The sequence below is a fragment of the Manis javanica genome, chromosome 3 (assembly GCF_040802235.1).
Source record: "Manis javanica isolate MJ-LG chromosome 3, MJ_LKY, whole genome shotgun sequence".
In the NCBI taxonomy this organism is placed as follows: Eukaryota; Metazoa; Chordata; class Mammalia; order Pholidota; family Manidae; genus Manis; species Manis javanica.
In genome coordinates this window covers 41,391,070-41,405,687 of record NC_133158.1, presented here as the reverse complement: position 1 = coordinate 41,405,687, position 14,618 = coordinate 41,391,070, and the positions used below count along the sequence as shown (strand labels likewise).

At 42.5% G+C, this 14,618-nt stretch overlaps 1 protein-coding gene across 2 annotated transcripts in view; it reads right to left on the bottom strand.

Annotated features, from left to right (window-relative positions):
• The window catches only part of HSF2BP (heat shock transcription factor 2 binding protein), a 114,941-nt gene that overhangs the window by 78,120 nt on the left and 22,203 nt on the right, over positions 1–14,618 (bottom strand). For both annotated transcript variants that reach the window (XM_073231276.1, XM_073231277.1), the window contains 2 exons: positions 3,672–3,821; positions 1,398–1,530 (listed from right to left, as the gene is read on the bottom strand). In XM_073231276.1, coding sequence (XP_073087377.1) covers positions 1,398–1,530; positions 3,672–3,821 — 283 coding nt within the window. The remainder of the gene's footprint in view (positions 1–1,397; positions 1,531–3,671; positions 3,822–14,618) is intronic.

The window sequence follows — 14,618 nt, the reverse complement described above, 5'->3', positions numbered from 1 at the left end:
GAAGATTGGAGACTGACGAGAATTAGGCTTGAGATGGATTAATGATTGTGCATTGAGCATTGACCCCCCTATACAGAATTTTATTGTTCTTAACAACCATTTGATCAATAAATATGAGAGATGCCTTCTCAAAAAAAACAAAAAACAAAAAAAACACAGCACCACAGCATGGAACCTTCTCGGTGAGATTCACTGACGTGTAAGTGAAAAATATACATGCTCACGTCTGCCTCTGCATGAGAGTTCCTACGTGAGCCACTCCAAGCAGGGAAAAATGAAGACAAGGTGAGCTTGTACCCCGGACAACAGTCTGGCTTTACCAGCTGGACAGCCGCCTCCCTGCTACTCAACTCCCAGACATTCAGCTCAGATTCGCGACTCAACAAATAAATTACATGTCAGACTTTTTGGGTCACAGGCAAATAGCAAAAAATCTAATCATCAAATTAAAAAAAACACTCCAGAACAATTTTTAAAGGTAGGGCAACACAAGCCTCCTCCAACCAGAGACGCTGATAAAAGCACATAGGGCATCCAGTAGCAGATGGCGCTGTGCTGAATCAGGACCGCCTAGAGACCACCCAAGTGCAGCACCTACCCCAGAAGAGTCACCGGTTTTTGAGGGACTATGAAGTTGTCTACACAGGATCTACCACATTCAGATTCAGTAGATGAAGGATGATGCTATGAGGAAAATAAACTCTGTCTCTGACAGCAAAGAATTACCCTAAGATTAGCACAAGACACAGCAGAGAAGAAAGAGCAGCAGAAAACACAACTGCCCCAGCAGAACGTTCAACTATTTCCTGACTCAGAGCACAGAGCCTCAGACGCGCCCACACACAGGCCTCCTACTGTACTGGGGCCTCACTGACGACCGCGTCACTCAGCTTTATCCCCAGCCGCAGCGCTAATGCAGGATTCTATCGCAACTACAATCTCTGGGAGAAAATTATTTAAGAGACAATTTAGGTTTGTGGGATTCTTTATTTATTGTACCAAAACAGCAGCAAGAACTTAGCTAAAAAGCTTTCACCTTACCTACACATCAGTAAAATGAGGGTTATTCTAAATAACAAGTAGCTGAATGTACAGTTTTGTTTTGAGTCGACTAACCTACAGAAGAGAGTAGAACATGCAAATTCATCCTGTTTCCTAACATCAGTCCTTACTCACCCATCCATATCAGGATAACGTGAGGTGATGTTCACATACACAACTGGGTACCTAACCCAGACTTAGGTGAATCAGATTCTCTAGGGTAAGACCCACATGATTTTGGAAACAGTTCCTGAGAGGTGTGTGTGTGTGTGTGTGCGCACACACACACACCTCACTGTAACCACTGCTCTAGAACACATCTCCAACAGTCACTATGTTTGAAAACAATTACTTACTTGTTACTATTCCGGCCAAAGCAAAAACAAACTGATTTTCATCAGAATCAAGCTCTTTGACATCCCCGTCCAGTGACTTCACAAAACTCTCCATTGTTTGGCCAGTAATGTTGAAGAACTTCAAAGCTTTATCCTGAAAGTTTGAAAATGAAAGCAGACACCAGTATGAAAACATTTTAAAAGTGAAGGATACAGAAGACAAACTCTGGTTTTAATTACAGACACCATATTTAAACACCTATTGCTTCACAAAAAGTTGCCATTTAAAGATCAACAAAATGAAGTTTAGGACACATAGAAAATTACCCTAAGGACTGATAGGAAGAATAAAATAAATAAATAAATATATATATTTATGGGAAACAGCTCAAATTTATACAATGATGGAAATATTGTGTAATATATGCAAGAAATAAACTAGAAAAAATATATTCTCTGTTCTCGGCATGAAACCAGAAATTTTAAACCTTTGGCAGAACTGTTTTTCAAATATAATCTTAACTGAAACCTCAACATATAAAAGACAGAAGGACAGTGAATGGCTCTCTGGCAGTTTAACTCTTCATTACTAGGCAAAAAGTACTTCCAAGTTTGCAGAACCTTTAACAGACTTTCTTGGGGTGCTGGGGTTCTAGTAGTCATTTAAAAACCAGCACACTGACCAACGGCACCAGGCACTTCATGGGGTGACATAAACGTTCTAAGCCTGGGTTATGGTGACCATTACACAACTCTGGAACAATCAGCTAAAAACCACTGAATTGTACTCTTACAGACTGGTGGATTTTATGGTCCATAAATTATACCTCAATAAACTTTAAACTACATTCCATCTCTGTAAAGTCACACACAACTTGCATTTTTGCAAGTGTAAAGTGATTGATTATTGGCCTCCCACCAAACCTCCCCCTCAACTTCTCCTCCCGTTCATGCCCTCACCATTCCCCAGCGTCACATTGCAGTCCTCCTTGGCTCCTCTCATTCTCCGCCACCACACCTGCCTCGGACCCCCATCATATCAGGGCGCTGCCGAGCACAAGCCAGTCTGAGCCACACCGAGGGCCTTCCAGTCCGCCTTCCGGCCCAGCCTCCATGCCCACAACCCCACCTCCCACCTGTCCTCACTCACTGGCAGGTGAATCTTCCCAAAATTCTCCTCTGGTCTTACCACTCTTTTACTCAAAACCCTCAAGGAGTTTTTTCCCTCAAGTCCCAGCACCTGGATAAAATCATCAATCTGGCTTCTGAGGTCTCTTCCACGGTCACATTCCACTCTACCTTTTAAGCCTCGCCTCCCTACGACCTCACACACTAGCCTTCCTCTCCGCATCAGCTGACCCATGCTCCGTCAGGCCGCCCACCCCATGCCTCTGGCTACGCTATTCCCTCCTCTTGAGCTACCCTCCCTATCATCTGCCATTGCTACCTCTTTCCACCGATCAAGTTCCATCTCAAACTTCTCATCCTCTGTGAAGTTCCTTGATGTGTGTGTGCGGTATTGATGTATACATATATGGTAAATAACATGTAACATTCAATGAACTAAATATTACATTGATCTCAGGCAGAGAAAGACAAATACCAAATGATTTCCCTCATTTGTGGAGTATAACAACAAAGCAAAACTGAAGGAACAAAAGAGCAGCAGACTCACAGACTCCAAGAAGGGACTAGCCATTACCAAAGGGGAGGCGTGGGGGAAGACAGGTGGGGAGAAAGGGAGAAGAGGATTGTGGGGTATCATGATTAGTGCACATGGTGTGTGTGGGGTCACGGAGAAGACAGTGTAGCTCAGAGAAGACAAGTAGGGACTCTGTGGCATCTTACTACATTGATGGGCAGTGACTGTAATGGGGGTGGGGGCACTCGATGATAAGGGTGAATGTAGTAACCACATTGTTTTTCTTGTGAGACCTTCATAAGAGTGTATATCAATGATACGTTAATAAAAAAAAATTTCATTGCCCATGGGATAACATATGTAAAAGCACTTTAAACTTTGTTAAATGCACATAGGTGTCAAGTCCTAATACTGAAGCAGTACCCCCACAAACACGGCACAGAATCTGGGAGAGGGGATCTTACTCCATTCACTTTACATACCCCCCAGGGCACCAGGTTACAATGGACCCTAGACAGTTGGTTGTCCAAAACTATGTGGTGAGTGAACAAAAGAAATGGATTTAGTCTGTAAGCACCTCGGTAGATGCGCTGCATCCTCTGAGTTACGTACACATGATCAACAATATCTGACAGCCCACTGGTCACACTTACACCTCCCAAAATGGCTTTCACAACTTCCTCGCTGCTGGAGACGCCCCACAGGAGGGTGCAAGCTGCCGCTCCCATTTCTGTACAATATTCCGCCTGCTGCAGGAGTTGCTGCTTTGCTTCATTCAGCTGCTGTCTAAGAGCCAATTTCTCCTGAAACCCAAACAAAAAATCAGAAAAATGAATAGCATTCAACCTCGAAATACCTCTTTTGTGTTTCCTCTTCCAAATATATTTTATTAAGAAATGTACACCGGGTTACAGAAAACAGTTGGCAAATTAAAACTAAGTCTTTAGCAGCCATAATCCATGTTTTTAAAAAAGAAACCTTAAGAGCCAAAAATAACACTCTTAGAAAAAACACACTACTGTATTTGAGTTCATAAATACTGCCAAAGACTTGAATGCGCCTTCTTTAAGTAAAACCCAACCTGAGGCATATCAGGCCTCAAGGCATATCAGGACCAGCACCAGCTGCAACACCTGAAAGAAGAATGACCCAGCACAGCAGTCCACACGCAGGGCGACCCTCCCGACGCAGGAGTCTGCCGCCTGCAGGGCTCACCCACTGTCAGAACACCATGGCGCACAGCTCAGGCTAGGGAAGCAAGGCAGGAGCAGGGGAGGGTGAGGAGCAGGAAGGGAAGCCTCCCGGGACAGCGAGCTAAGCCCCAGTGGGACAAGCAGGTGGAGGCCAGGGAAGATTTCTCACCCTCCACCAGCAGCACCCGAAGAAATGTAGCTGCCAAGTCCCAGCCATGACTCAATGAGTGGCCTGTCTGCCCGATGTCCCCTCTGACCACACGAGCTCTCCTAATGGTTTGCTTTCTGGGGGGTCTTGGGTGATGTGGAGTTTCCTGCACTCCCCAGCCACCACCACCACTTCACTAATTCTTGCTCCCTGAAATTCCCTTAAAAGATGGAAACATTTCTTTAATAAAAGAGAACTTTAAAAAATACAAAAACCGAGGGGCGGAGCCAGGATGGCGGCGTGAGTAGAGCAGTGGAAATCTCCTCCCAAAAACACATAGAGCTATGAAAATATAACAAAGAAAAATCTTCCTAAAATAGAGACCACAGGACACAGGACAACATCCAGACCACATCCACACCTGCAAGAACCCAGCGCCTTGCGAAGGGGGTAAGATACAAGCCCCGGCCCCGCGGGACCTGAGCGCCCCTCCCCCCGGCTCCCGGCGGGTGGAAAGAAACCGGAGCGGTTTTTTTTTGGCGAGTGCTTTTTGGAAGCCTTAGAGGGACGGGCCCCCGTTGTTAGGGAGGCAGGGTGGCAGGACCGGTGAGCAGGTGCCTGGGACCAGCGCCTGAGGACAAAGAATATCCTGCATTTCTCCCTGCGGGACCGGCGGGCGGGTGCCTGAGACCGGCGCCTGAGGACGGAGGAAATTGCACGTTTTTCCCCTTTTTTTTTCTCTTTTTGGCGAGCGCTTTTTGGAAGCCTAAAAGGGACAGGGACCCCGGTGCTAGGGAGGCAGGGCGGCGGGACTGGTAAGCCGGTGCCTGGGACCGGTGCCTGAGGACAAAGAATACCCCACGTTTTTCCCTGCAGGACCGGTGGGTGGGTGCCTGAGACCGGCACTTGAGGACAGAGGAAATTGCATGTTTTTCCCCTTTTTTTTTTCTCTTTTTTGCGAGAGCTTCTTGGAAGCCTAAAAGGGACAGGGACCCTGGTGCTAGGGAGGCAGGGCGGCGGAACTGGTGAGCGGGTGCCTGGGACCGGCACCTGAGGACAAAGAATATCCCGCGTTTTTCCCTGTGGGACCGGTGGGCGGGTGCCTGAGACCGACACCTGAGGACGGAGGAAATCGCGCGTTTTTCCCCTTTTTTTCTCTCTTTTTGGGGAGTGCTTTTTGGAAGCCTTAAAGGGACAGGGACCCCGGTGCTAGGGAGGCAGGGCGGCGGGACTGGTGAGTGGGTGCCTGGGACCAGCACCTGAGGACAAAGAATATTGAGTGTTCTTTCCCTGCGGGACCAGTGGGTGGGTGGTTTTTGGAAGCCTTGAAGGGACAGGGACCCTGGTGCTAGGGAGACAGGGCAGCAGGACCAGTGAGCGGGTGCCTGGGACCGGCAACTGAGGACAAAAAAAAAAATCGCGTGTTTTTTCCTTTTTTATTCTTTCTGTTCCCTCTCTCATTGTTGCTGTTGTTGTTTTGGTTTGGAGAGTGCTTTTTGGAAGTCTTAAGGGGCAGGACAGGTCACTTAGACCAGAGGCAGGGAATCTGGGGATCTCTGGGCACTCTAACCCCCTGGGCAGCAGGGAGCACAGAGGCCCCTTACGGAGATAAATAGCCTCCCGGCCGCTCCCCCTCCAACGGGGCTCCACCATTTTGGAGGCGCAGCCCCAGCCAGGCCAAGCCCACAGCAACAGCAGAGATAAACCCCATAGCAACCGGGCAGGAAGCAGAAGCCCTGTCTGCCCACAGCTGCCCAGCACAAGCCAGTAGAGGTCGCTATTCTCCCAGGAGAGGAAGGCCACAAACCAACAAGAAGGGAAGCTCTTCCAGCGGTCACTTGTACCAGCTCTTCAAACTATCTCTATCACCATGAAAAGGCAAAACTACAGGCAGACAAAGATCACAGAGACAACACTTGAGAAGGAGACAGACCTAACCAGTCCTCCTGAAAAAGAATTCAAAATAAAAATCATGAACATGCTGACAGAGATGCAGAGAAAAATGCAAGAGCAATGGGATGAGATGCAGAGAAAAATGCAAGAGCAGTGGGATGAAGTCCGGAAGGAGATCACAGATGTCAGGAAGGAGATCACAGAAGTGAAACAATCCCTGGAAGGATTTATAAACAGAATGGATAAGATGCAAGAGGCCATTGAAGGAATAGAAGCCAGAGAACAGGAACGTATAGAAGCTGACATAGAGAGAGATAAAAGGATCTCCAGGAATGAAACAACACTAAGAGAAATATGTGACCAAGCCAAAAGGAATAATATTCATATTATAGGGATACCAGAAGAAGAAGAAAGAGGAAAAGGGATAGAAAGCCTCTTTGAAGAAATAATTGCTGAAAACTTCCCCAAACTGGGGGAGGAAATAATTGAACAGACCATGGAATTACACAGAACTCCCAACAGAAAGGATCCAAGGAGGACAACACCAAGACACATAGTAATTAAAATGGCAGGGATCAAGGACAAGGAAAGAGTTTTAAAGGCAGCTAGAGAGAAAAAGGTCACCTATAAAGGAAAACCCATCAGGCTAACATCAGACTTCTCAACAGAAACCCTACAGGCCAGAAGAGAATGGCATGATATACTTAATGCAATGAAACAGAAGGGCCTTGGACCAAGGATACTGTATCCAGCACGACTATCATTTAAATATGATGGCGGGATTAAACAATTCCCAGACAAGCAAAAGCTGAGGGAATTTGCTTCCCACAAACCACCTCTACAGGGCATCCTACAGGGACTGCTCTAGATGGGAGCACCCCTAAAAAGAGCACAGAACAAAACACACAACATATGAAGAATGGAGGAGGAGGAATAAGAAGGGAGAGAAGAAAAGAATCTCCAGACAGTGTATATAACAGCTCAATAAGCGAGCTAAGTTAGGCAGTAAGATACTAAAGAAGCTAACCTTGAACCTTTGGTAACCACGAATCTAAAGCCTGCAATGGCAATAAGTACATATCTCTCAATAGTCACCCTAAATGTAAATGGACTTAATGCACCAATCAAAAGACATAGAGTAATAGAATGGATAAAAAAGCAAGACCCATCTATATGCTGCTTACAAGAAACTCACCTTAAACCCAAAGATAAGCATAGACTAAAAGTCAAGGGATGGAAAAACATATTTCAGGCAAACAACAGTGAGAAGAAAGCAGGGGTTGCAGTACTAATATCAGACAAAATAGACTTCAAAACAAAGAAAGTAACAAGAGATAAAGAAGGATACTACATAATGATAAAGGGCTCAGTCCAACAAGAGGATATAACCATTCTAAATATATATGCACCCAATACAGGAGCACCAGCATATGTGAAGCAAATACTAACAGAACTAAAGAGGGAAATAGACTGCAATGCATTCATTGTAGGAGACTTCAACACACCACTCACCCCAAAGGATAGATCCACCGGGCAGAAAATAAGTAAAGACACACAGGCACTGAACAACACACTAGAACAGATGGACCTAATAGACATCTATAGAACTCTACATCCAAAAGCAACAGGATATACATTCTTCTCAAGTGCACATGGAACATTCTCCAGAATAGACCACATACTAGCTCACAAAAAGAGCCTCAGTAAATTCCAAAATATTGAAATTCTACCAACCAATTTTTCAGACCACAAAGGTATGAAAGTAGAAATAAATTCTACAAAGAAAACAAAAAGGCTCACAAACACATGGAGACTTAACAACATGCTACTAAATAATCAATGGATCAATGAACAAATCAAAATAGAGATCAAGGAATATACAGAAACAAATGACAACAACAACACTAAGACCCAACTTCTGTGGGATGCAGCGAAAGCAGTCTTAAGAGGAAAGTATATAGCAATCCAGGCACACTTGAAGAAGGAAGAACAATCCCAAATGAATAGTCTAACATCACAATTATTAAAACTGGAAAAAGAAGAACAAATGAGGCCTAAAGTCAGCAGAAGGAGGGACATAATAAAGATCAGAGAAGAAATAAACAAAATTGAGAAGAATAAAACAATAGCAAAAATCAACGAAACCAAGAGCTGGTTCTTCGAGAAAATAAACAAAATAGATAAGCCTCTAGCCCAACTTATTAAGAGAAAAAGAGAGTCAACACAAATCAACATAATCAGAAATGAGAATGGAAAAATCACAACAGACTCCACAGAAATACAAAGAATTATTAAAGACTACTATGAAAACCTATATGCCAACAAGCTGGAAAACCTAGAAGAAATGGACAACTTCCTAGAAAAATACAACCTCCCAAGACTGACCAAGGAAGAAACACAAAAGTTAAACAAACCAATTACGAGCAAAGAAATTGAAACAGTAATCAAAAAACTACCCAAGAACAAAACCCCGGGGCCGGACGGATTTACCTCGGAATTTTATCAGACACACAGAGAAGACATAATACCCATTCTCCTTAAAGTGTTCCACAAAATAGAAGAAGAGGGAATACTCCCAAACTCTTTCTATGAGGCCAACATCACCCTAATACCAAAACCAGGCAAAGACCCCACCAAAAAAGAAAATTACAGACCAATATCCCTGATGAATGTAGATGCAAAAATACTCAATAAAATATTAGCAAACAGTATATATTCAAGCTCTACTACAAAGCCATAGTAATCAAGACAATTTGGTACTGGCACAAGAACAGAGCCACAGACCAGTGGAACAGATTAGAGACCCCAGAAATTAACCCAAATAGCTAGTATATCAAAAGGATCATACACCATGACCAAGTGGGGTTCATCCCAGGGATGCAAGGATGGTACAACATTCGAAAATCCATCAACATCATCCACCACATCAACAAAAAGAAAGACAAAAACCACATGATCATCTCCATAGATGCTGAAAAAGCATTTGACAAAATTTAACATCCATTCATGATAAAAACTCTCAGCAAAATGGGAATAGAGGGCAAGTACCTCAACATAATAAAGGCCATATATGATAAACCCACAGCCAGCATTATACTGAACAGCGAGAAGCTGAAAGCATTTCCTCTGAGATCGGGAACCAGACAGGGATGCCCACTCTCCCCACTGTTATTTAACATAGTACTGGAGGTCCTAGCCATGGCAATCAGACAAAACAAAGAAATACAAGGAATCCAGATTGGTAAAGAAGAAGTTAAACTGTCACTATTTGCAGATGATATGATACTGTACATAAAAAACCCTAAAGACTCCACTCCAAAACTACTAGAACTGATATCGAAATACAGCAAAGTTGCAGGATACAAAATTAACACACAGAAATCTGTAGCTTTCCTATACACTAACAATGAATCAATAGAAAGAGAAATCAGGAAAACAATTCCATTCACCATTGCATCAAAAAGAATAAAATACCTAGGAATAAACCTAACCAAAGAAGTGAAAGACTTATACTCTGAAAACTACAAGTCACTCTTAAGAGAAATTAAAGGGGACACTAATAAATGGAAACTCATCCCATGCTCATGGCTAGGAAGCATTAATATCGTCAAAATGCCCATCCTGCCCAAAGCAATATACAGATTTGATGCAATCCCTCTCAAATTACCAGCAACATTCTTCAATGAATTGGAACAAATAATTCAAAAATTCATATGGAAACACCAAAGACCCCGAATAGCCAAAGCAATCCTGAAAAAGAAGAATAAAGTAGGGGGGATCTCACTCCCCAACTTCAAGCTCTACTACAAAGCCATAGTAATCAAGACAATTTGGTACTGGCACAAGAACAGAGCCACAGACCAGTGGAACAGATTAGAGACCCCAGAAATTAACCCAAACATATATGGTCAATTAATATTTGATAAAGGAGCCATGGACATACAATGGCAAAATGACAGTCTCTTCAACAGATGGCGCTGGCAAAACTGGACAGCTACATGTAGGAGAATGAAACTGGACCATTGTCTAACCCCATATACAAAGGTAAACTCAAAATGGATCAAAGACCTGAATGTAAGTCATGAAACCATTAAACTCTTGGAAAAAAACATAGGCAAAAACCTCTTAGACATAAACATGAGTGACCTCTTCTTGAACATATCTCCCCGGGCAAGGAAAACAACAGCAAAAATGAGCAAGTGGGACTACATTAAGCTGAAAAGCTTCTGTAGAGCGAAAGACACCATCAATAGAACAAAAAGGAACCCTACAGCATGGGAGAATATATTTGAAAATGACAGATCCGATAAAGGCTTGACGTCCAGAATATATAAAGAGCTCACACGCCTCAACAAACAAAAAACAAATAACCCAATTAAAAAATGGGCAGAGGAAGTGAACAGACAGTTCTCCAAAAAAGAAATACAGATGGCCAAGAGACACATGAAAAGATGCTCCACATCGCTAATTATCAGAGAAATGCAAATTAAAACTACAATGAGGTATCACCTCACACCAGTAAGGATAGCTGCCATCCAAAAGACAAACAACAACAAATGTTGGCGAGGCTGTGGAGAAAGGGGAACCCTCCTACATTGCTGGTGGGAATGTAAATTAGTTCAACCATTGTGGAAAGCAGTATGGAGGTTCATCAAAATGCTCAAAACAGACCTACCATTTGACCCAGGAATTCCACTCCTAGGAATTTACCCTAAGAACGCAGCAATCAAGTTTGAGAAAGACAGATGCACCCCTATCGCAGCACTATTTACAATAGCCAAAAATTGGAAGCAACCTAAATGTCCATCGGTAGATGAATGGATAAAGAAGATGTGGTACATATACACAATGGAATACTACTCAGCCATAAGAAGAGGGCAAATCCTACCATTTGTAGCAACATGGATGGAGCTGGAGAGTATTATGCTCAGTGAAATAAGCCAAGCGGAGAAAGAGCAATACCAAATGATTTCACTCATCTGAGGAGTATAGGAACAAAGGAAAAACTGAAGGAACAAAACAGCAGCGGAATTACAGAACCCAAAAATGGACTAACAGGTACCAAAGGGAAAGGAACTGGGGAGGATGGGTGGGCAGGGAGGGATGGGGGGGGAAGAAGAAGGGGGTATTAAGATTAGCATGCATGGGGGGGAGGGAGAAAGGGGAGGGTGGGCTGCACAACACAGAGAGGACAAGTAGTGACTCTACAACATTTTGCTAAGCTGATGGACAGTAACCGTAATGTGGTTGTTAGGGGGGACCTGATATAGGGGAGAGCATAGTAAACATAGTATTCTTCAGGTAAGTGTAGATTAAAAATTTTTTTAAAAATAAAAATAAAAATAAAAAAAAGAAAGAAAGAAAGAAAGAAAAGCGGGATTACTCCTTGACAGGATAAAACTATTGGTAAATTAAAGATCAACGCATGCTTTAAATATCCTTAATGTTGATCACTTAAAGGGTGTCAGATGATCAGCTATGGAGGTACTCTTTTCTGATAATATTCCTTTCTCTTAATTAAAAAAAAAAAAAAAAAAGCAGTTCCTGTGTGCTGACCTCCAATGAGTTCTGCACAGTGGTATAGAGGGCATGTCAAAGTGTGGGCAAAGGGTCTGTTTGTTTCTATGCAGAAGATCAAGGCCTAGCTTGGATACCCAGAAAATGAACTAAGATACGATATGAGGAGGAGCTTCCGGCATCAGCACTCTCTGGAGGACTTGTGCCGGGGGATGATCATCAAAAAGCCTCCACAGGGATCCGGACGATGCTGCGGTTGTGGCTGCATCCAGCCCACCATCTCCTGGACTTGCCATAGGAATGAGGAGGGAGATGTCTAGGCTGGCATGTGCATACAGTGAGACAACGAATTTGACTGGATCTGTACTGTTGGAACTCAACCAGGAGTTGGGAGGGGTGCAAGTTGTAGCACTCCAAAATCTCATGACTATAGACTATCTATGGTTAAAAGAACATATGGGATGTGAACAGATCCCAGAAATGGGCTGCTTTAATTTGTCTGATGGTTCAAGTACAGTTGGACAATATCCATCATATCATAGATAAATTTTCACAAATGCCTAGGGTGCCTAAATGGTTTTCTTGGCTTCACTGGAGATGGATGGTAATTATAGATTTGCTTTGTTTATGTCACCGTATTCCTATTATGTTAATATGTGTGTGCAAATTAGTTAGTAGTTTAAAACCTATACATACTTAAGGTACTATACAAGAAGATATGTCAAAGAAATAATCAATCCTCCCATGTTTCCTTCATATGCTACATCTATAGCTTTTCTTCTTCCTTCCTAATTACAACCCTTAAATAGAATTCGTGCCTCATATCGAATTTACCGAGTATCATAATTCCTCCAGGTGGTAAAGATACCTCGAGACAAGTGCTGGGCATAGAAGCCACAGGGCATAAATCTGCAAAGAAGTAAAAAGCTAACCTTTGCAAACAATATGGCTTCTCTCTCACTTACCAACTTTACATTTCCCTGTATGGCCCCGGAAGATGACTGGTTAGCCAGAGACGGGTAAGATTCCTCAAGGGAGGAACAACCTAAGACAGGCACAGTCGCAGGGGGGCCATCAGGTGAGAATTTGGGGATCAACAGAGGTGAGGCTCAGAACCTCACCCTCCCTGCCTTGAGAGAAATCTTCTGCATCCGTGGATGTCTTGCTGCCCTTGTCTAGCCTGGATTAATACTTAGTCCATAGGCACACACCTGATCATCTGATCATCTACATTTGCCCTCTTACAGCACTAAACTATGTTTTCTACCTTTATCTTGCATCTACCTACCACTTCAGCATTTTATTAAAAATAAAAATAATAATAATAATAGGAGAAATGTGGGATCAACATATAAATAAAGTACAAAAATCAAACGAATATTCATATTTGACCTGATTGTTTATAGGTCATAATGCATGATCAAAACCGAAAGTTTCTGTGATGACTGCCCTTGTACTGTTCACCATGTAAGAATTTATTCACCATGTAAGAATTCGTTCACCATGTAAGAACTTGTTCGTTATGCTTCAGAAGATTGGAGACTGACGAGAATTAGGGTTGAGATGGATTAATGATTGTACATTGAGCGTTGACCCCCCTATACTGAATTTTATTGTTGTTAACAACCATTTGATCAATAAATATGAGAGATGCCCTCTCAAAATAAAAAATAAAAAATAATAAAAAATAAAATAAATAAAATAAATAAATAAATAAAAATACAAAAACCTACTTAAATTCAATCATACCAAAGAATAATTAGCTTGACAGCCCTCAATGCGAAAGTATATTGCATGCTTTAGGTGCTTCTTTTAGAGAGCTGAGCGCAGGACAATTAAAGTAGGGGGGGCTTCTGCCTAGGGGTGAAGAGGGAGCAGCAAGCCACAGATCAAACTCTGTTGACTTCATAACTTGGCTAGGTGGCCCATTCATATCCACCGGGGACAATGCATTTAGTATGCAGAGCTACAACAAGTTCATACATATATCCATGATTATTTTAGGAGAAAAATGGTCCTTGAACTTATGACACATGCCGACACTGCTTTGTGTGCTTCACAGACCCTGGGTTTTTAATATGACTGCATCACAACAATGGTCTTGATCCCCAGGTCATTCTCCAGGTGTCTGTAGCTGAGCTGTCAAGTTGTGGTGACATACACAGGAACTGCGCCACAGCACTTCCTTTCAGAATTACAGACATCTGCACTCCAGTCAGTCTGGTTATGGTGGTTCTGCAAGGCCCCACAAGAACTGCTGAGAACAACCAGACAGGGCTATCTTTCACATTTGTTTCACATATGGGCTGCAGGCCCATACGCTGTGACACAGGGCTACACATATAGTCCAATAATGTCAAAAGAAACTCAAATAAAATAATTCCATTTATAGCATCATCAAAATAAGAAAATATTTAGGAATACTTAGAGAAGTCATTCAAGACCTGTACAGTAAAAACTACAAAGCATTACTGAGAAAAAGTAAAGAAGAGCTAAACAAATTGGAAGATACATCATGTTCATGGATTTTCATGGACTGGAAGACTCCATACTGGTAGACAGTGTTCTCTCTAAACTGATCAATAGATTCAATGCAATCCCTGTAAAAATTTCAAAAGATTTTTCTGTACAAAATGATAATCTGATCCTTAAATTCATATGAAAAAGCAAAAAAAAAAGCTTGAAAAAGAAAAACAATGTTAGAGGACTTAACACTGCCTGATTTCAAAAACAAAAACAAAAACTTACTATAAAAGCTGCAGACAGTAACCGTAATGTGGTTGTTAGGGGGGACCTGATAAAGGGGAGAGCATAGTAAACATAGTATTCTTCATGTAAGTGTAGATTAA